General features: G+C 40.2%; 1 protein-coding gene across 1 annotated transcript in view; it reads right to left on the minus strand.

Moving 5' to 3' along the window:
- The window catches only part of DTWD1 (DTW domain containing 1), a 98,235-nt gene that overhangs the window by 21,660 nt on the left and 61,730 nt on the right, over positions 1-14,845 (minus strand). Inside the window, exon 4 of the mRNA XM_044076366.1 lies at positions 13,471-13,544. Coding sequence (XP_043932301.1) covers positions 13,471-13,544 — 74 coding nt within the window. The remainder of the gene's footprint in view (positions 1-13,470; positions 13,545-14,845) is intronic.

Consider the following 14,845-nt stretch of genomic DNA (forward strand, 5'->3'; position numbering starts at 1 on the left):
AACAGGATACTGCAAGACCTGTGAGCAGTGCCAAAAGGTTGGCAAGGCAGGAGACATGGTGAGATCTCCTTTGCTGCCTTTGCCTGTAATTGAGGAGCCATTTCAGAGGGTAGCTATGAATATTGTGGGTCCTCTGAGTACCCAAGTTCCACAGGGAAAAAGTATATCCTAGTGGTAGTGGATTATGCTACACAATACTGTGAGGCAGTGGCTTTGTCCTCCATTGAGGCAGAGAAGGTGGCAAATGCTTTTTTAGAGATTTTCAGCAGGCTAGGTTTCCCAAAAGAAATACTGACTGACAGAGGTGCCAATTTCATGTCAGACCTGTGGAAGTCCTGTGGGATGAAGCACAGGAAGACCACCCCCTACTATCCCCAGACTAATGGTCTTGTTGAGAGATTAAACTCTGCAATCAAGTCCATGCTACGGGCATCTGCAGATCAATTTAAGAGGGAGTGGGACAAATATCTGCCCCATCTGTTGTTTGCTTACAGAGAAGTTCCCCAGGAATCTACAGGTTTTTCACCCTTTGAGTTGCTGTATGGTCCTAGGGAGAGGAGACCTCTATATTTAATTCGAGATGAGTGGGAAGGTGAGTGTGAGTCTCACAAGGAGTCTGTTGTGGCATACATCCTAAACCTCAGGGCAAGGCTCAGGGAACTCATGGGCTTGGACCAGGAGAACCTGGAAGAAGCCCAACAACAGAAAAAGTGTGGTATGACAGGAATGCTCGAGCTAGAGAGTATGCTGTGAGGCAGCAGGTAATGGTTCTCATTCCTGTCAGACACAACAAGCTGCAAGCAGCTTGGAAGGGACCCTACAAGGTGGTAAGAAATGTAAGTGATGTTAACTACATGGTGGAACTGCTAGGTAGATGGCAGGGGCACAAATTGTACCATGTTAACATGATGAAACCTTACCATGATAGGGAGGCCCTTGTGCTGTGCATTTGTAGTGGATTGCAGGAGGAGTCTGAGGGAGATCTGGGGACTGATCACCTCAGTGAGGCTAAAGCTGACACCTCAGTGGAAGGGGTAGCAATGTCCCAACAGCTATCTCCTACCCAGGTTCAAGAAATACGAGCGGTGTTGCAAGTATTTGGGGACGTGTTCACTGGGAAACCAGGGTGCACCCACCTGGTGCAGCACCAGGTGGATACAGGACCCCAAAGGCCTATTAAGCAGGCCCCTTATAGAGTGCCTGAGAGAGTCAAACAGACTCTGAGGGAGGAGGTACAGGAGATGTTTGAACTAGGGGTGATTCAAGAGTCCAACAGTCCCTGGACCTCCCCAGTGGTGCTGGTGCCAAAGAAGGATGGCAGCACCAGGTTTTGTCTGGACTACAGGAAATTAAATATCACACAGAGACAGATGCTTACCCCATGCCAAGGACAAATGAGGCCCTACAGCAGCTGGGTGGGGCTAAGTATCTTACAACCATTGAGCTTACCAAGGGTTACTGGCAAGTGCCCTTGACTCCCAGTGTAGATAGAAGTCAGCCTTTGTGACTCCTTTTGGCTTGTATGAGTTCACAAAGATGCTCTTTGGGATGAAGAATGCCCCAGCGCCTTTCCAGAGGCTGGTAGATAATATCCTAGCAGGAGCAGGAGGGTTTGCCCTTGCTTACCTAGATGATATTGCCATCTACAGCCATTCCTAGCCAGCTCACCTTCAGCATGTCAGGGAGGTGCTGGGCATACTACAGAGAGCAGGGTTGACCATTAAGCCAATCAAATGTCAGGTGGGTATGGCGGAGGTCTCCTACCTAGGACATAGAGAGGGGAGGGGAGTGGTGAGATAAGGACAGAACCTGCCAAAGTGGAAGCCATTCAGGCATGGCCTGCACCTCTTACTAAAAAGCAGGTGAGGGCATTTTTAGGGACAGCAGGGTACAACAGAAAGTTTGTCCCCAGTTATAGTATCATAGCTGCTCCCCTCACAGACCTAACAAGGAAGAACAGGCCAGATAAGGTAGTGTGGACCCCAGCATGTGAGCAGGCATTCCAGAAGCTTAAAGAAGCTTTGAAAGGACCCCTTGTGTTAGCCAGTCCAGTTACAGCAAAGAATTTGGTGTGCAGGTGGATGCTTTGAACCATGGGGTGGGGGCTGTACTTAGCCAGATTTCTTCAGAGGGGGAAGAGCACCCAGTGGTTTATCTCAGTTGCAGGCTCCAACCCAGGCAGGAATGCTATGCAGCTGTAGAAAAGGAATGTCTAGCCATGGTGTGGGCACTGCAGAAACTTCAGCCTTATTTTAAAACCTTTTAACTGTGGCTGGTTTGTGTAGAGATATGTTAAGCTCTAGAGTACATTGCATATTTATAGAGTTTACTGTCCAAATCACTTCAAATAAGCCTTGACTGATTAGTCACACATCATTTGGATAATAATATTGCACAGTAATAACTGGACACCTTTTTAAGGGCCTTTGAGTAGCTGATAATTATTAGCTGGGTGGTGGCAGGGTACTACCATATAGTCTGGGTAAAAGGGGCACCTGTGCCAGCCTTCCCCAGAAGTGTCAGTGTGGTTGTATAAACTATCTCACAGTGTGTGTGTGTGTGTGTGTGTGTGTGTGTGTGTGTGTGTGTGTGTGTGTGTGTGTGTGTGTGTGTGTGTGTGCGTGCGCGCGTGTGTGTGTGTCAGCTACTTGGGCAGGGGCACGAAGCACTGGTTGGACAGAGAGGGTGCTGGAGATTTTAGCTTGCCCAGCTGGCTGAAATCTGGACCCTGTAGCTGTGCCAGTGGGGAGTCTTACTGGGGACCTGGGGAGCAAGGGAGTGATCAGCCCTGGACTGATTGTGATCTCTGTATGCTCTTAAGGGAAATTGCACTTTACTGTATGTATTTGTTATCCTTTCCTCTCATATGAGACACCCTCTCTGGTGTTAGTGGTGAGGATTGAGGCTCCTTGATTGCTGGGCTTGGGCACGGGTGTCACAATCTCTACATATTGTAATACTGGTTAGTATTTCTGTCTAAAAGAAACATGTACCACAGTTCCCTCATTTATGTATATAAAAAAACAATTCAAAAGTATTTTGTTAGAATATTCTTGCTGATGTAGAGCAGTAGCACAGAATTTGTACTGCGTTTTTAATTTTAGGAACAACATTTGAGTTTAATATTCGGAAAGTAGAAAAATAGATGAATGATTAATAAAGCTGTACGTCTTGATAAGGTATTGTGCAAAATCAGGCTTAGTTTTAGCGTCCCTAATAAAGTTTATTAAATATCTGAAAACCCAGCTCTGTTGTATGAAAGATGGAACCCTGACTGTAACCCAGATTGCCTGTAGTTGATTAATGGCATGGCTGGAGGAGCTGGGTAGAGGAGTGGGAGTGAGTAGCATATGCCACTTCACCCCTCCCTGGGGGGTTCCCGTACTGGGTATTAAGGTAACTGTATGTATGTATGTATGTGTATTGTGGCTGTGTCCATATTGCTCAACTGTCCAAAGGTTCATAAAATGTCCAGTTTTTTGTCTCATATTTTAGATCTGTTTCTCATAAAATGTGTGGTTCTCTGGCAAATCACTGAGGACTGAAATCATTAAATAATGATGGGCATTTGAATTTCAGACTTCATTTCCTACAGGAAATGCATACTAATGCACAGCCTGTTATTCTATCAGCTTTCTAAGTTTATAAGAGCAATATTTATAATAGAGTGAAGGACAAATGTTTTACACTAGTGAATATCTAGATGCAGTTTTAAAATGTGACAAGAAAAAGAACAACAGTGAATTCAAATTTTCAGAGATTTCAGTGAAGCACACGGTAGACAGAGAATAATGAGCAGCCCTCATGGGTCTTTTCTGATGAATCAAATAAGATGCAAATGACCCCAGTGATGTACAACTCAACATAGAAAAGGTTCCAACCTGAAGGGTCTATAAGCCAAAAAATAATAATTTATATTAAATGTTTAAAAAGTAAATAAATGTTTACATAAAAATGAAAAGTCAGAAATTGTTAATGAAGTCTCTTACTAAAGAAGGAGAATCTAAATCTCTCTAGAAGACAGAACTGTCAATAATACTCAGTGTCAAAGATAAAACAGGATAGAGAAATACCATTAAGATTCAGAAAAAAACCCTCACTATTAATTCTAATTGCCCAGTGTGGGCTGGTCGATTATCACAACAATGAAAACATGTGAGTCAGAGATCGGTATGAGAAAAAAATATATATTATTGGTTCATTATCATGTTCATAGGTACTTACTCAGCTACTGATCTGTGAAGATCTTAAGAAGCCTAGCCTTACAGTCCCATGATGGTTTTAGCCCTTATGTTTTACTTAACAAATAACCCAGAGATGTGCCAAACTAGGATGTGTTGGGATATTTAGGTTTCCTCTTTCCATGATGGATAAGGGTGTTAAACTGGGAGCAGATTTCTGGTTACACATCCATTCATCCAAGTTATATTTAAATACAGTAGAATAAGCTTATTTTGCAAATGAGATTGAGATTCCTTGAATCTGTGTTTATGATACCAATGGACTTGCAAATGTATATGAGGTCTGACAGAATAAGGTCTGTTGAAGCTCTGTACATGAGGCAGAGATCTCCTGTCAGTAGCCTATATGACACCAAGAAGAGAGACAAGGCTTTGAGATGGTCTGCATAATTTTTACAGCTTAGTCCCTTGATTTTTTTAGTGAGAAAGCATTGCAGTTGTACCACTTGTGACAGGTGCATAGGCAGATACATACCAAAAGGGACATTATACTCAATGATCAGTCTCATGAGTGCAAAGTACACTTGAATGATTACATCCCTGGAATCAGTATCTTCAGGTATGAACTGTGTGATAAAAAAAGACTTCTTTACAACAGTGGGTATATAGTGATGTCGACATAGGTTCCCATAGCACTATCGGATCAATTTCTTAAGTGAAACATGGGAGGGAAAAATAGCTCTGGACTTAAGTTTACTAGAAACAGACTGGAGCAATATTGATTCAACAACATTAGTAAGGTAATTATTTACAACATATGTTCAGGAACAACAATTGCTGCAAATTGTAAACAAACCTACTAGGGAATGGAATATATTGGACATTGTCTTTCTAAGGAAATAACTGTTACTTCATGTCAAGTTTTACCATCCCTGATGTCCAGTAATCATGAGATTATAAAGGATAAAATACTACTAGATAATTCTGCCAAGCTGAAATCTAAGCCAATGCACAGAAGATTAATAACAGAATACATGGAAGCCAAACACTTACTATATAAACCTGATTGAAGTGATGTATTCAGTGCAAAAATTGCAAAAGAAATGTGGCATGTTTTGAAAGGGAAATTGTTTGAATGCAAAAAAAATGTTTAACATCAGGATCTAGGCACACAAGGTTGGGAGGATATATTTCCATAATAATAAGATAATTAAAATGAGAGATAAATATAAAAAATAGAATTAAGGTTGAACTATAACTTTGAATACGCAAATAAATAAACTGGACACACAACTTAAACACAGTGTGAATCAAGATCAGGAAAAATTTGAAGAAAATGTACATGAAAATGTTGAGCATGATAGGAAACCATTTTAGAGTTACATAAGATGTGTAGGAGTAAGCCACGGAGGTGCAGCGGTAGCATTGTTGCCTCACAACAAGAGGTTCTCCCGTTCGACTCTCGGCTGGAGTGCATTCTGTGTGGAGTCTGCATGTCCTCCCCGCAGTCGAGTGGTGTTCGAAAGACATGCGTAAAATGGGCGTGCCTTCGTTGAAGGTTGGGCGTCGGGCTGGCAACTTGGCACCATAAAAATCTACTGCCAATCATTAGTGGACCAGAGTTCTGCTGTGGCAACCCCTAACCGGGAAAAGCCGGAAGAAGAAGAAGAAGATAAGATGTGTAGGAGTAAAGACTTACAAATTGATAAATTGTGTGTAGACTGTAAAATTTATTCTCAAACACATGTTATAGAGACATTTACAAAATCTTATACAAAACAGTTTGGTTCCACAAAGGGGGTGGTAAATTGTTCTAGTAACATCCAGTTAACTTCAGATACTGAAATTAAATTAGTTTATATTGAAAAAATAACTATGCAAACTGCACCCGCACAAAGCACACGGAGGAGACAGAATTAGTAATAATGACCTGCCAATGCTTCAGCATAAACTTACAGTACTGATATATCTGTTAATCATTAGGTCGTTTAAGTATGAGGAGATTCCTCAATAATGGAGACATGAGCTTGTTAGCCTTATCTGTAAGGGAGCGTGGAATAGTACAAACCCGGACTCATATAGACCCATGCATTTACTTTGTGATATGGAAAAAATAATGGAGAAGATTATTTTAGATAAAGTATTGTGTAATTTGGAAAGGTTGGGACTTGAAACCATATATCAGCATGCGTATGTTGAAAATAAATCTTTAACCACAATATCATGAAGTTCTGTAATAACATAAAAGCTATAAATGAGTAATTGTGCTGTGATGTAATCTATATAGACTTAACTTCAGCATTTGATAGACTCACACACAAAACACTGATCAAGACCTGAGAACAAATAGGTACTGATGTAATCTTGATAGGTTGGATAGCTGCATGGCTTACAAGTAGGACATGGCAAGTATACAGCAATGGGGCAGCTGATATTCTAGGATACAGTCAAGGTGTCCTACAGGGCTCTGTCCTAGGACCATACTTGTTTAGTGTGTATATTTCTCATCTATCTTTTTGATCTGAGGTGTTCTACAGTCTGTATGCAAATGACTTGAAAATGGGCAAATTTGATTACATCTGTTACCGATAGGGCACAGTATTTGAGATTTGGGAGGCATAGATTAAAGGGTGAATATTTAATACAGCACATACTGATTGAAACTGTAGATTCATTTAAGGACCTGGATATATGGGTATAACTTGCTGATCATATCAACCATTTGGTTAATGATAGTTATAAAATTGTAGGCTGTATAAAACAATTTATAAAGTCTAGGGAATCAGAAATTATGAAATCGTTGTTTGTAAGTTACATTAGACCCACACTAGAGTATGGAGTAATATGGAAGGGTCTATATTATAACATCGAAGTTCGTAAACATTGAATGTTATAATATCGAACCCTAAACACCGAAATCCAAAAACAATGAACAGTCAGAATAGCGAATTTTTTCCAAAGAAAAAATTTGCTATTCCGAGAAACGTACACACAACACAAACACACACAAAAAACAGCAATCTACACACATACACTTAAAATCCTATACCTAAACCTAAACTAAACTTTACATACACTACTAGCTATCCACTTACCTTAACCCAACCGTAACCCTAAGGTCCGTCACTATCGCACACTCACCTCACCTGCGCCCTAACCCTAACTCACCTAACCCGCCCCCTAACACTAACCTACACACAATCTCACAATTACCTGAACCCGACCCGTAACGTTCCAACATATCGAATGCAGAAAACAGCGAAGCCATAGCAACGGCCCACTGAATTCTTTCCCTGGGAAAGAATACGGTGTCCTGCACCTTGGCTGTTTTCAGCGTTCGACATTACTGGTTCGATATTATAACATTCGAACTTTATAAAATTCGATGTTATAATATAGACCCAATATGGAAACCTTATAGGAAGGCAAGCATGAGCAAACTGTTAAAAGTACATCAGAAATATACCAAGAACATCCATGGATTGACAATTTAAGGTATTATGAAAGATTAAAGTATCTGAACTAATACAGTGTCTCATACAGATATTTAAGAGGAGACCTTATTCAGGTATCTGTACCTCTGAGAATGTTTGGGGTTATCAAAAAGTAGTAGAGCATCATGAGACAATCTATGTTGGGAGATCATATAGGAATGAGAGGTGTACTAAATGGTTCGATGTGAGAGCAGTTGTTGCATGGATTAGACTACCAAATTATATTGACACAGGCACTAGTTTAGTTATCGCTGCACACTTCTAACCCCCAGAAGTTCTGGACAACCATAAAAACTCCTCTCAAACCTGGCTCACCCACAACTCCCAACCCTTTTCCCAATCAATCACCCTCGGATACAGCCATCCATTTAAATCACTACTTCATTGATAACATTTCTAAACTAGTACCTAACACCACCAACAACCCCAACCCTACCTCTAATTCCACTTCCAGTTCTACTACTTCCACTACCAAGCCCACCCTTTTTTCACATCCCCAATCTGACTCCACTAACATCTCAGACCCCTTCATGCTCAAACCTGTCTCTGTTAGTTATATTAAAACTCTCCTCAGTAAACTCAAACCTTGTTCTCCTGCCCCTGATAACCTACCTCCCCAATTCCTTAAACTTGCTGCTAACTCTATTGCCCTTCCTATCACCATTCTAATCAACCAGTCTATCCATGAATCTACTATCCCCTCTATTTGGAAGCAATACTACTCTATCCCACTACATAAAGGAGGTAACTCCACAGACCCATCTAACTTCCATCCCATTGCTATTCTTTCTCCCCTCCAAAATTCTCGAAAAGTGTATCTATTCTCAACTACTTTCTCACCTTACGCAAAACAATCTTTTAACCACCACCCAGCATGGGTTCAGACCCAAACACAGTACTAACACTGCACTCTTATCCTTCTCATATACAATAGCTGAGGCCAGAGACAATAACAAACTCATGTCCTGCCTTTTCTTAGATCTCTCAAAGGCTTTTGATACTGTCTCTCACAACCTTCTACTTCATAAACTTTCTCAGCTGAACATTTCTGTCCTCACTTTTAATTGGTTCTCATGTTACCTGTCCAATCACCTACAAGCAGTTAAATGGCTAAATTCCTTTGCTCCCTTTCTGGCAGCTCAGACCGGTGTTCCTCAAGGCTCAATTCTCAGTCCCCTCCTTTTCAATCTCTTCACCAATGACCTACACACTGCCTGTAACCTCTCCTCTATCATTCAGTATGCAGATGATTCATCTCTGATCTCCATTTCTGACTCTATCAACAATCTGCACCATTCCACCCAAACTTCAAAGTCATCCTGAACCCCTCTGAAACTAAGCTCTTGTTATTCCTACCTAAAACTCTAGCCCAACACAAATCCAGCTTTCTCTTATCCACTCTAAATGGCACCATCATAAGACCAGACTCACACACTAAACTCTTGGGTGTCATCATAGATGACCAGCTCAAACTAGACCTCCACATACTTCATTCCATAAAGAAAAACACACCAAAAACTGGGCCTGCTTTACAGAAATAGCAAATTCCTGACCCCCAACTCAAAGGTTCTGCTAGTCCAATCCTATGTCCTCCCTGCCCTTTTCTATGGCCCCCTCTATTTTCTAATCTACAAAATAACCTGCTGGCAAAGCTTGACCAAACCTACAACAAAATTTGCTAGATATGTCACCAGCAGCTCCTATAAATCCCATCACTGCACAGTATTCACAAAACTACATTGGCTTGAACTCCCACACATTCTGGCCAAAAGTCAGCTAATCCAAGCTTTTACAATTCTTAATTCTAACTCTGACTGTCCATCTCTGTCCAACCTGGTCTCCTGGTACATCCCTCCCCGTTCCCTGCGCAGCTCCGATAAACATTTACTGCAAGTCTATAGACCCAGTAAGAACATAGGTAAAACACTCTGTAAACACTCCATTTCCCTTATCTGGAACAATATTCCACTCCAAATCAGAAGCCATACCTCCCTTTCTAACTTCAAACATGACCTGATATTGTACCTCCATAACAACCCTGTATGTACCTGCAACCACCCTATTTAACCCCTCCCTCTCCCTATACCCACTTTACCACTAAGTCTGATCTATAAGACCTTTCCTATTTCTATAACTTACTATATCTATATCTATATGCTCTCCCTTTTACACCCTCCCTCTAGATCACTACATCCCTTCTCTACTACTTTCTTCTTCTGTACCATCTCCTCCTCTGATCTCAGGCCCCTTGTACATACACGTTTCTCTTCTTTTACTCCTGCAACTAGTTTCTTCCTCAGATCTGAGGCCCCTTGCACTTACACAATCCTCTCCTTCTAGCCTCTAATCTAATAATGCCATATTATTTTCAAATGATTACCTATAACCATAATTCCCATACTGCATTCCTCTTGATTTATTATCGTTGTTTTTCCTTTTACACCTTTATTATTATATTTTTGTATATAGCTATGTTTAATTCCATTGAGTACATTATTTTTTTTTCTTATCCATTGTATTCACGACATTGTTTTGCTCTGTATTATTGTAAACTTGTCTGTACTTGTATGTCTGTTTGGGGCTTTTCCCATCGGGTCTCCACTGAAAAAGGGTAAATTCTTACCGAGCTGGACCAACCCAGTTAACAAATGCAAAATAAAAATAAATAAATAAACTTGGTTACTTATTATGGGAATGATTTAGCTGTGAGAGTTTAGCTACAAATACCAGAGTGTGGGATGGTGTTGAATGCCTTTTCAAGGTCTAGATTTATAGTGTACACTGTTTTGCCTTTGTCCATTGCTTTATTAACTTTGTCGAAGAAGTCAACCAGGTTACATAGGCAGGACCTTCACCTGACATATCCAAACTGGTTTTGGTCAAGAATCTGTAGATTACATATATCCTTATTTATTAATTCCGTAATGATCCTTTCTGTAGCCTTACAGATGAGACTGATGAGGCTTATGGGCATATAATTACCCAGGTCCATTGATGCCCCACCTTTGTGCAAGAGGATAGCTGTTGCTGACTTCCGTTTATCCAGCATGAAGCCTGTTTTGAGGCTGATATTGAATAGCTTCTGTCATGTTTCACGCTGACAAGAAGGCAGCCTGGTATGTTATCTGGCCCCATAGATGTAGTGTTCTTGGCCTTAGATAGCACCTTGAGAACTTGCTCTTGGGAAATTTGATGGGGCTTAGGTGTGGGTATGTCATCTGACAATAGTGTAGGAAACAGATGGGTGAAGTTTGAGGTAAGTTTGTCTTCCAGCAGATTGGCTATGCACTTAGGTCCAGGTATGCAATATCTTTTATCTTTTACTATTAGCTTTGCACAGTCTAGGCATTGTTTATGATTTATGAGATTTTTAACATAATTAAATAAGGTTTTGTGTTTATCCTTCACCTGGGTGTCCGTGTTTATCTCGTATCTGTCTTTCGTCGATTTGATCAGAGTCTGGAATTTCTTGTTTAGTTTAGCAAGAGCGGTTTTTGGCATTGTGAGAGTTGTTTTGCATGTAGTGAGTTTTTTTTCTTTCTTTTATTACAGATCCTGTTTATATTTGGGTTTCACCATAGTGGTTTATTTTTATTTTTGAATTTAGTGTTGTATTATTAATGAGTAGGACAGATGTTTCCAAGTGGCTATCTACAAATGCACAAAATTTGGCAATGAAGGATTCCATATAAGCAGCTGGGTCATCAAGATGAAAGAGACTTTTGAATTTAGCCAGGGCATCACTCAGTTTTAGTTAATTAGCCTTTGCATAATCTCTGAATATGGAGGTATTGCTTCAGGGTTCATTCATATGATTGACTTTTGGCCTGCTTTGATCAGGGAGGAGGTTACAATTGGAGGTGGAGCAAAGCTGTTCCATAATGGTAAGTGCCAAATCCAGGATTTTCTTGTCTCTATTTGGGGTGCAGACTAGTTGGTCCAGGGATTTTGTGCTGATGAAGTCAAGAAGTCTGTGGGCATACATATCTGAAGATGTGTAAGTCTCCAGAATTACAGATGGGTAGTTGAAATCTCCTAGAAAATGGTGTTTGGCTTAATACAGAGAGACTCCACACTAGTTAGTTAGGATGTTTGGGCAAGGGGACATAGACGGGGTCCTATAATTAGTTATATTGTGATAAGGAATTTTGTTAATAGTAGTTTGTTACTGGGGGAGTTCCAGGTTATTATCTTGTGTAACATGTCTGGAAATTAAGTGACTATTTAAGAATATTGAGACACTGCCTCCTTATTGCCTTTGTCTAATGTATTATGCTTGAACATGTGATAGACATTGATACCCTGCACTAATGGCATGTTTTCAATGGTTTTGAACCAGCTCTCTGTGATAATAAACATGTCAATGTTTTCCAGGTTATTAAGTGCATGTATGGAGTGATTTTTTTTTTTTTATTGCGGCTTCTAGTATTGGGTAGCAATACCTTAATGTTATCCAAATTCTATTTAGTTATGTTGGAAGTTTTAGAAGACTGACGTTGCCTAAAAGGGTAATTTGGGCCTGGTCAAAGATTTAGCCAGTATATGACAGCCTTTGAGGGAGAGATGTAGGCCATCCTTGGTGAAGCAGTAGGACTGTCTGCCTTCCCTTCTTATGTTGATATGTATTGTACCCTCCTCGAATGACACCAGAAGCAAAGCCAGTTGTTGAAATCAACAGTCTTTTGTTTGTATTGTAGCATCATTCATGGTGAAAGTAGAATGTTGCTCAAGGCTAGGGCCATACCAGCCTCAGACAAATATTCTGAAAGCTCTATCATGTCTCTCTTCATATAGTTCAGGAAGGTAAGTCTCATGTCATTTGTACCCACACACACTGTTGCTGACATATGTGTACTTGTGATGCAAGGATTTGAGTGCTTGCATGATGTAGTGAATCCTCATGCCTGACGGGCAACTAACCTTTGCACAGAATTGTGAATGGTGCATCAGTGTGCCTCATAATGCAGTCAAAGATGACTAAGATGTTGAACTGTGTGGAAGTTGCCTTATGCATTTTTTAACTAAGTCAGTGTGACTCTTAGATGTATGTTTCATAATGGGTGCTGCCTGTGATGTGTGTTTGTAAGACTGATGAGGGTACATGTTTCTTAGGTTACATTTAGGAATCCTTTGTGGTTTAGGTAGGTTATTTTTAAGAGCCACAGCACATGTAGGTCTGTGTGTTTGTAGTGAGCTGATAATGTTTTGTTTAGTGTTGTAAGGTAATGACAACCTGCTTTTTATTTATTACGGCTTTGTGACAGAGCTTTGCCATGTTGTGTGGTACTGACAATATGATTGTTATTTCTTGTGACTGAGAAAGAGCTTTGCCTCAAATAACATTGTATAATTACATCTCCCATGTATTCTGTCAGTTTAATAATAGGTGATTGTCAGCAAACATCAGATATTTAATATATTGTCTCAGGATGCCCATTTCAACTAGGCTGGCTGCAGAGTTAGTTGGAAAGTGCATATCCATCTTTCTAGGTGCTTACTATTTAGGGATGAGAGGGGTGTTGTGCCTATGCATTTGAAGATGATTTACTGTAGACTCTACTTATCTAAAACAAGCAATTTACGTCTACACACAGAGTGCAACATATAACCTAGTGCGATCCAGAGCCTTAATACAAATTGGGTAAGTAGGTTGTATAGAGAAACTAAAGGCCTTTAATGCCTGCATTCATACAGATCATTCAGGTGTGCCACTGCACAATGGGCAGTGTGATAATAAGTCACCTTATTTATAACACACAGAATAAGCAACAAAAAGATCAATAGAGCACACCAACCTATAGCAAGGCACTTGAATTTAGCCTCTTTAGCAAGTAGCACCCACAACTGGCCTGCAAACCTCCTTCTGCCACTAGAAAAAAACAGTAAACTAATTATAACAAAATGTCACTATTTTTTTAGTAAAACAGTGCAAGCAGTATCATTAGACTCAGTATTAAATAGTTGCACTTATTATGCAAATATGTGACTAAATAGGTCACTTATGGTGTTCCTGGGTTTGGTTACAGTACTCCAATCCAGTTTTAATCTGGGCGGAAAATGAAGCACTTAGCTCTGTATGTAGCTTCTCATAGAAATGAGATGCTTGTCACACTAAATTGCTTTATTTATACCACAGAAAATAAGCAGCAAAAAAATCAGTAAAACAAACCAACCAATAGCAAAACACATGAATTTAGCTTTTGTTCCAAGTAACAGCCACATCTAATCTGGAAACCCTTCTGAATTGAACATTAATGCTGTCAGATCTGGCCACACTAGTGTTCTTCATTGCAGTCCATGCATCAAGTCAGCAAAGGCAACACCCACATTTACACACACACACACACACACACACACACACACACACACACACACACACACACACACACATTCCCCACATATACTTACATTAACTAATCCACAAACAAGCGCCTCCCACATTCAATCACATTCACAGAAACACTCACCCATTCACCTTCATGCATGCTCCAACACACACATCCAGATTATTGGATTCCCTACATAACCCCTGTGCTGCAACTGCCCAAGGAGATACACATTCTAACCCCTCTGCTGCAACTACCCAAGTCGACACGCATTCACACACACAAAAACATTCATATAGGCTACCCCTATAGGCATGTATACATACTAACAACTGCCCCTGGTTCACCCCCCACCCCACATACCATATCTTCACTGAACTTACCTGCACTACAAGTACATCCATAGGAATCAATGGGTGGCTGCCACATGTTGACAGTGGACATTTTTTCATCCTGGTATGAAATGTTCCTTCACCAAGCAATTCCCTGAGTCCCTCAGCCATGAAAATTGAGAGATGCAGACATTCCCAAGGGAAATCATGTGGCTAATTAGCATTAGGTTCTCCTTCTGGACCACTACATTAGCATGAATTTTCACCCACTAGACCACTGTCAGTACAGAGGACCCTACAATTGGAAAACCTTGAATGTTCCATCAATTTGAAAGGTTTGTTGTGATGTCAAAAACTCTTGAGTTAAAACGTCTGTATTCTGCTAAACCTTTCTGAATCCCAGCAATAGTTACAAAGGCCAAACAACTTAATCCTATATATGTATATATATATATATATATATATATATATATATATATATATATATATATATATATACATATATATGGATT

Source organism: Protopterus annectens, chromosome 7.part0, assembly GCF_019279795.1.
Source record: "Protopterus annectens isolate FY-2018-M chromosome 7.part0, PAN1.0, whole genome shotgun sequence".
Taxonomy (NCBI): domain Eukaryota; kingdom Metazoa; phylum Chordata; order Ceratodontiformes; family Protopteridae; genus Protopterus; species Protopterus annectens.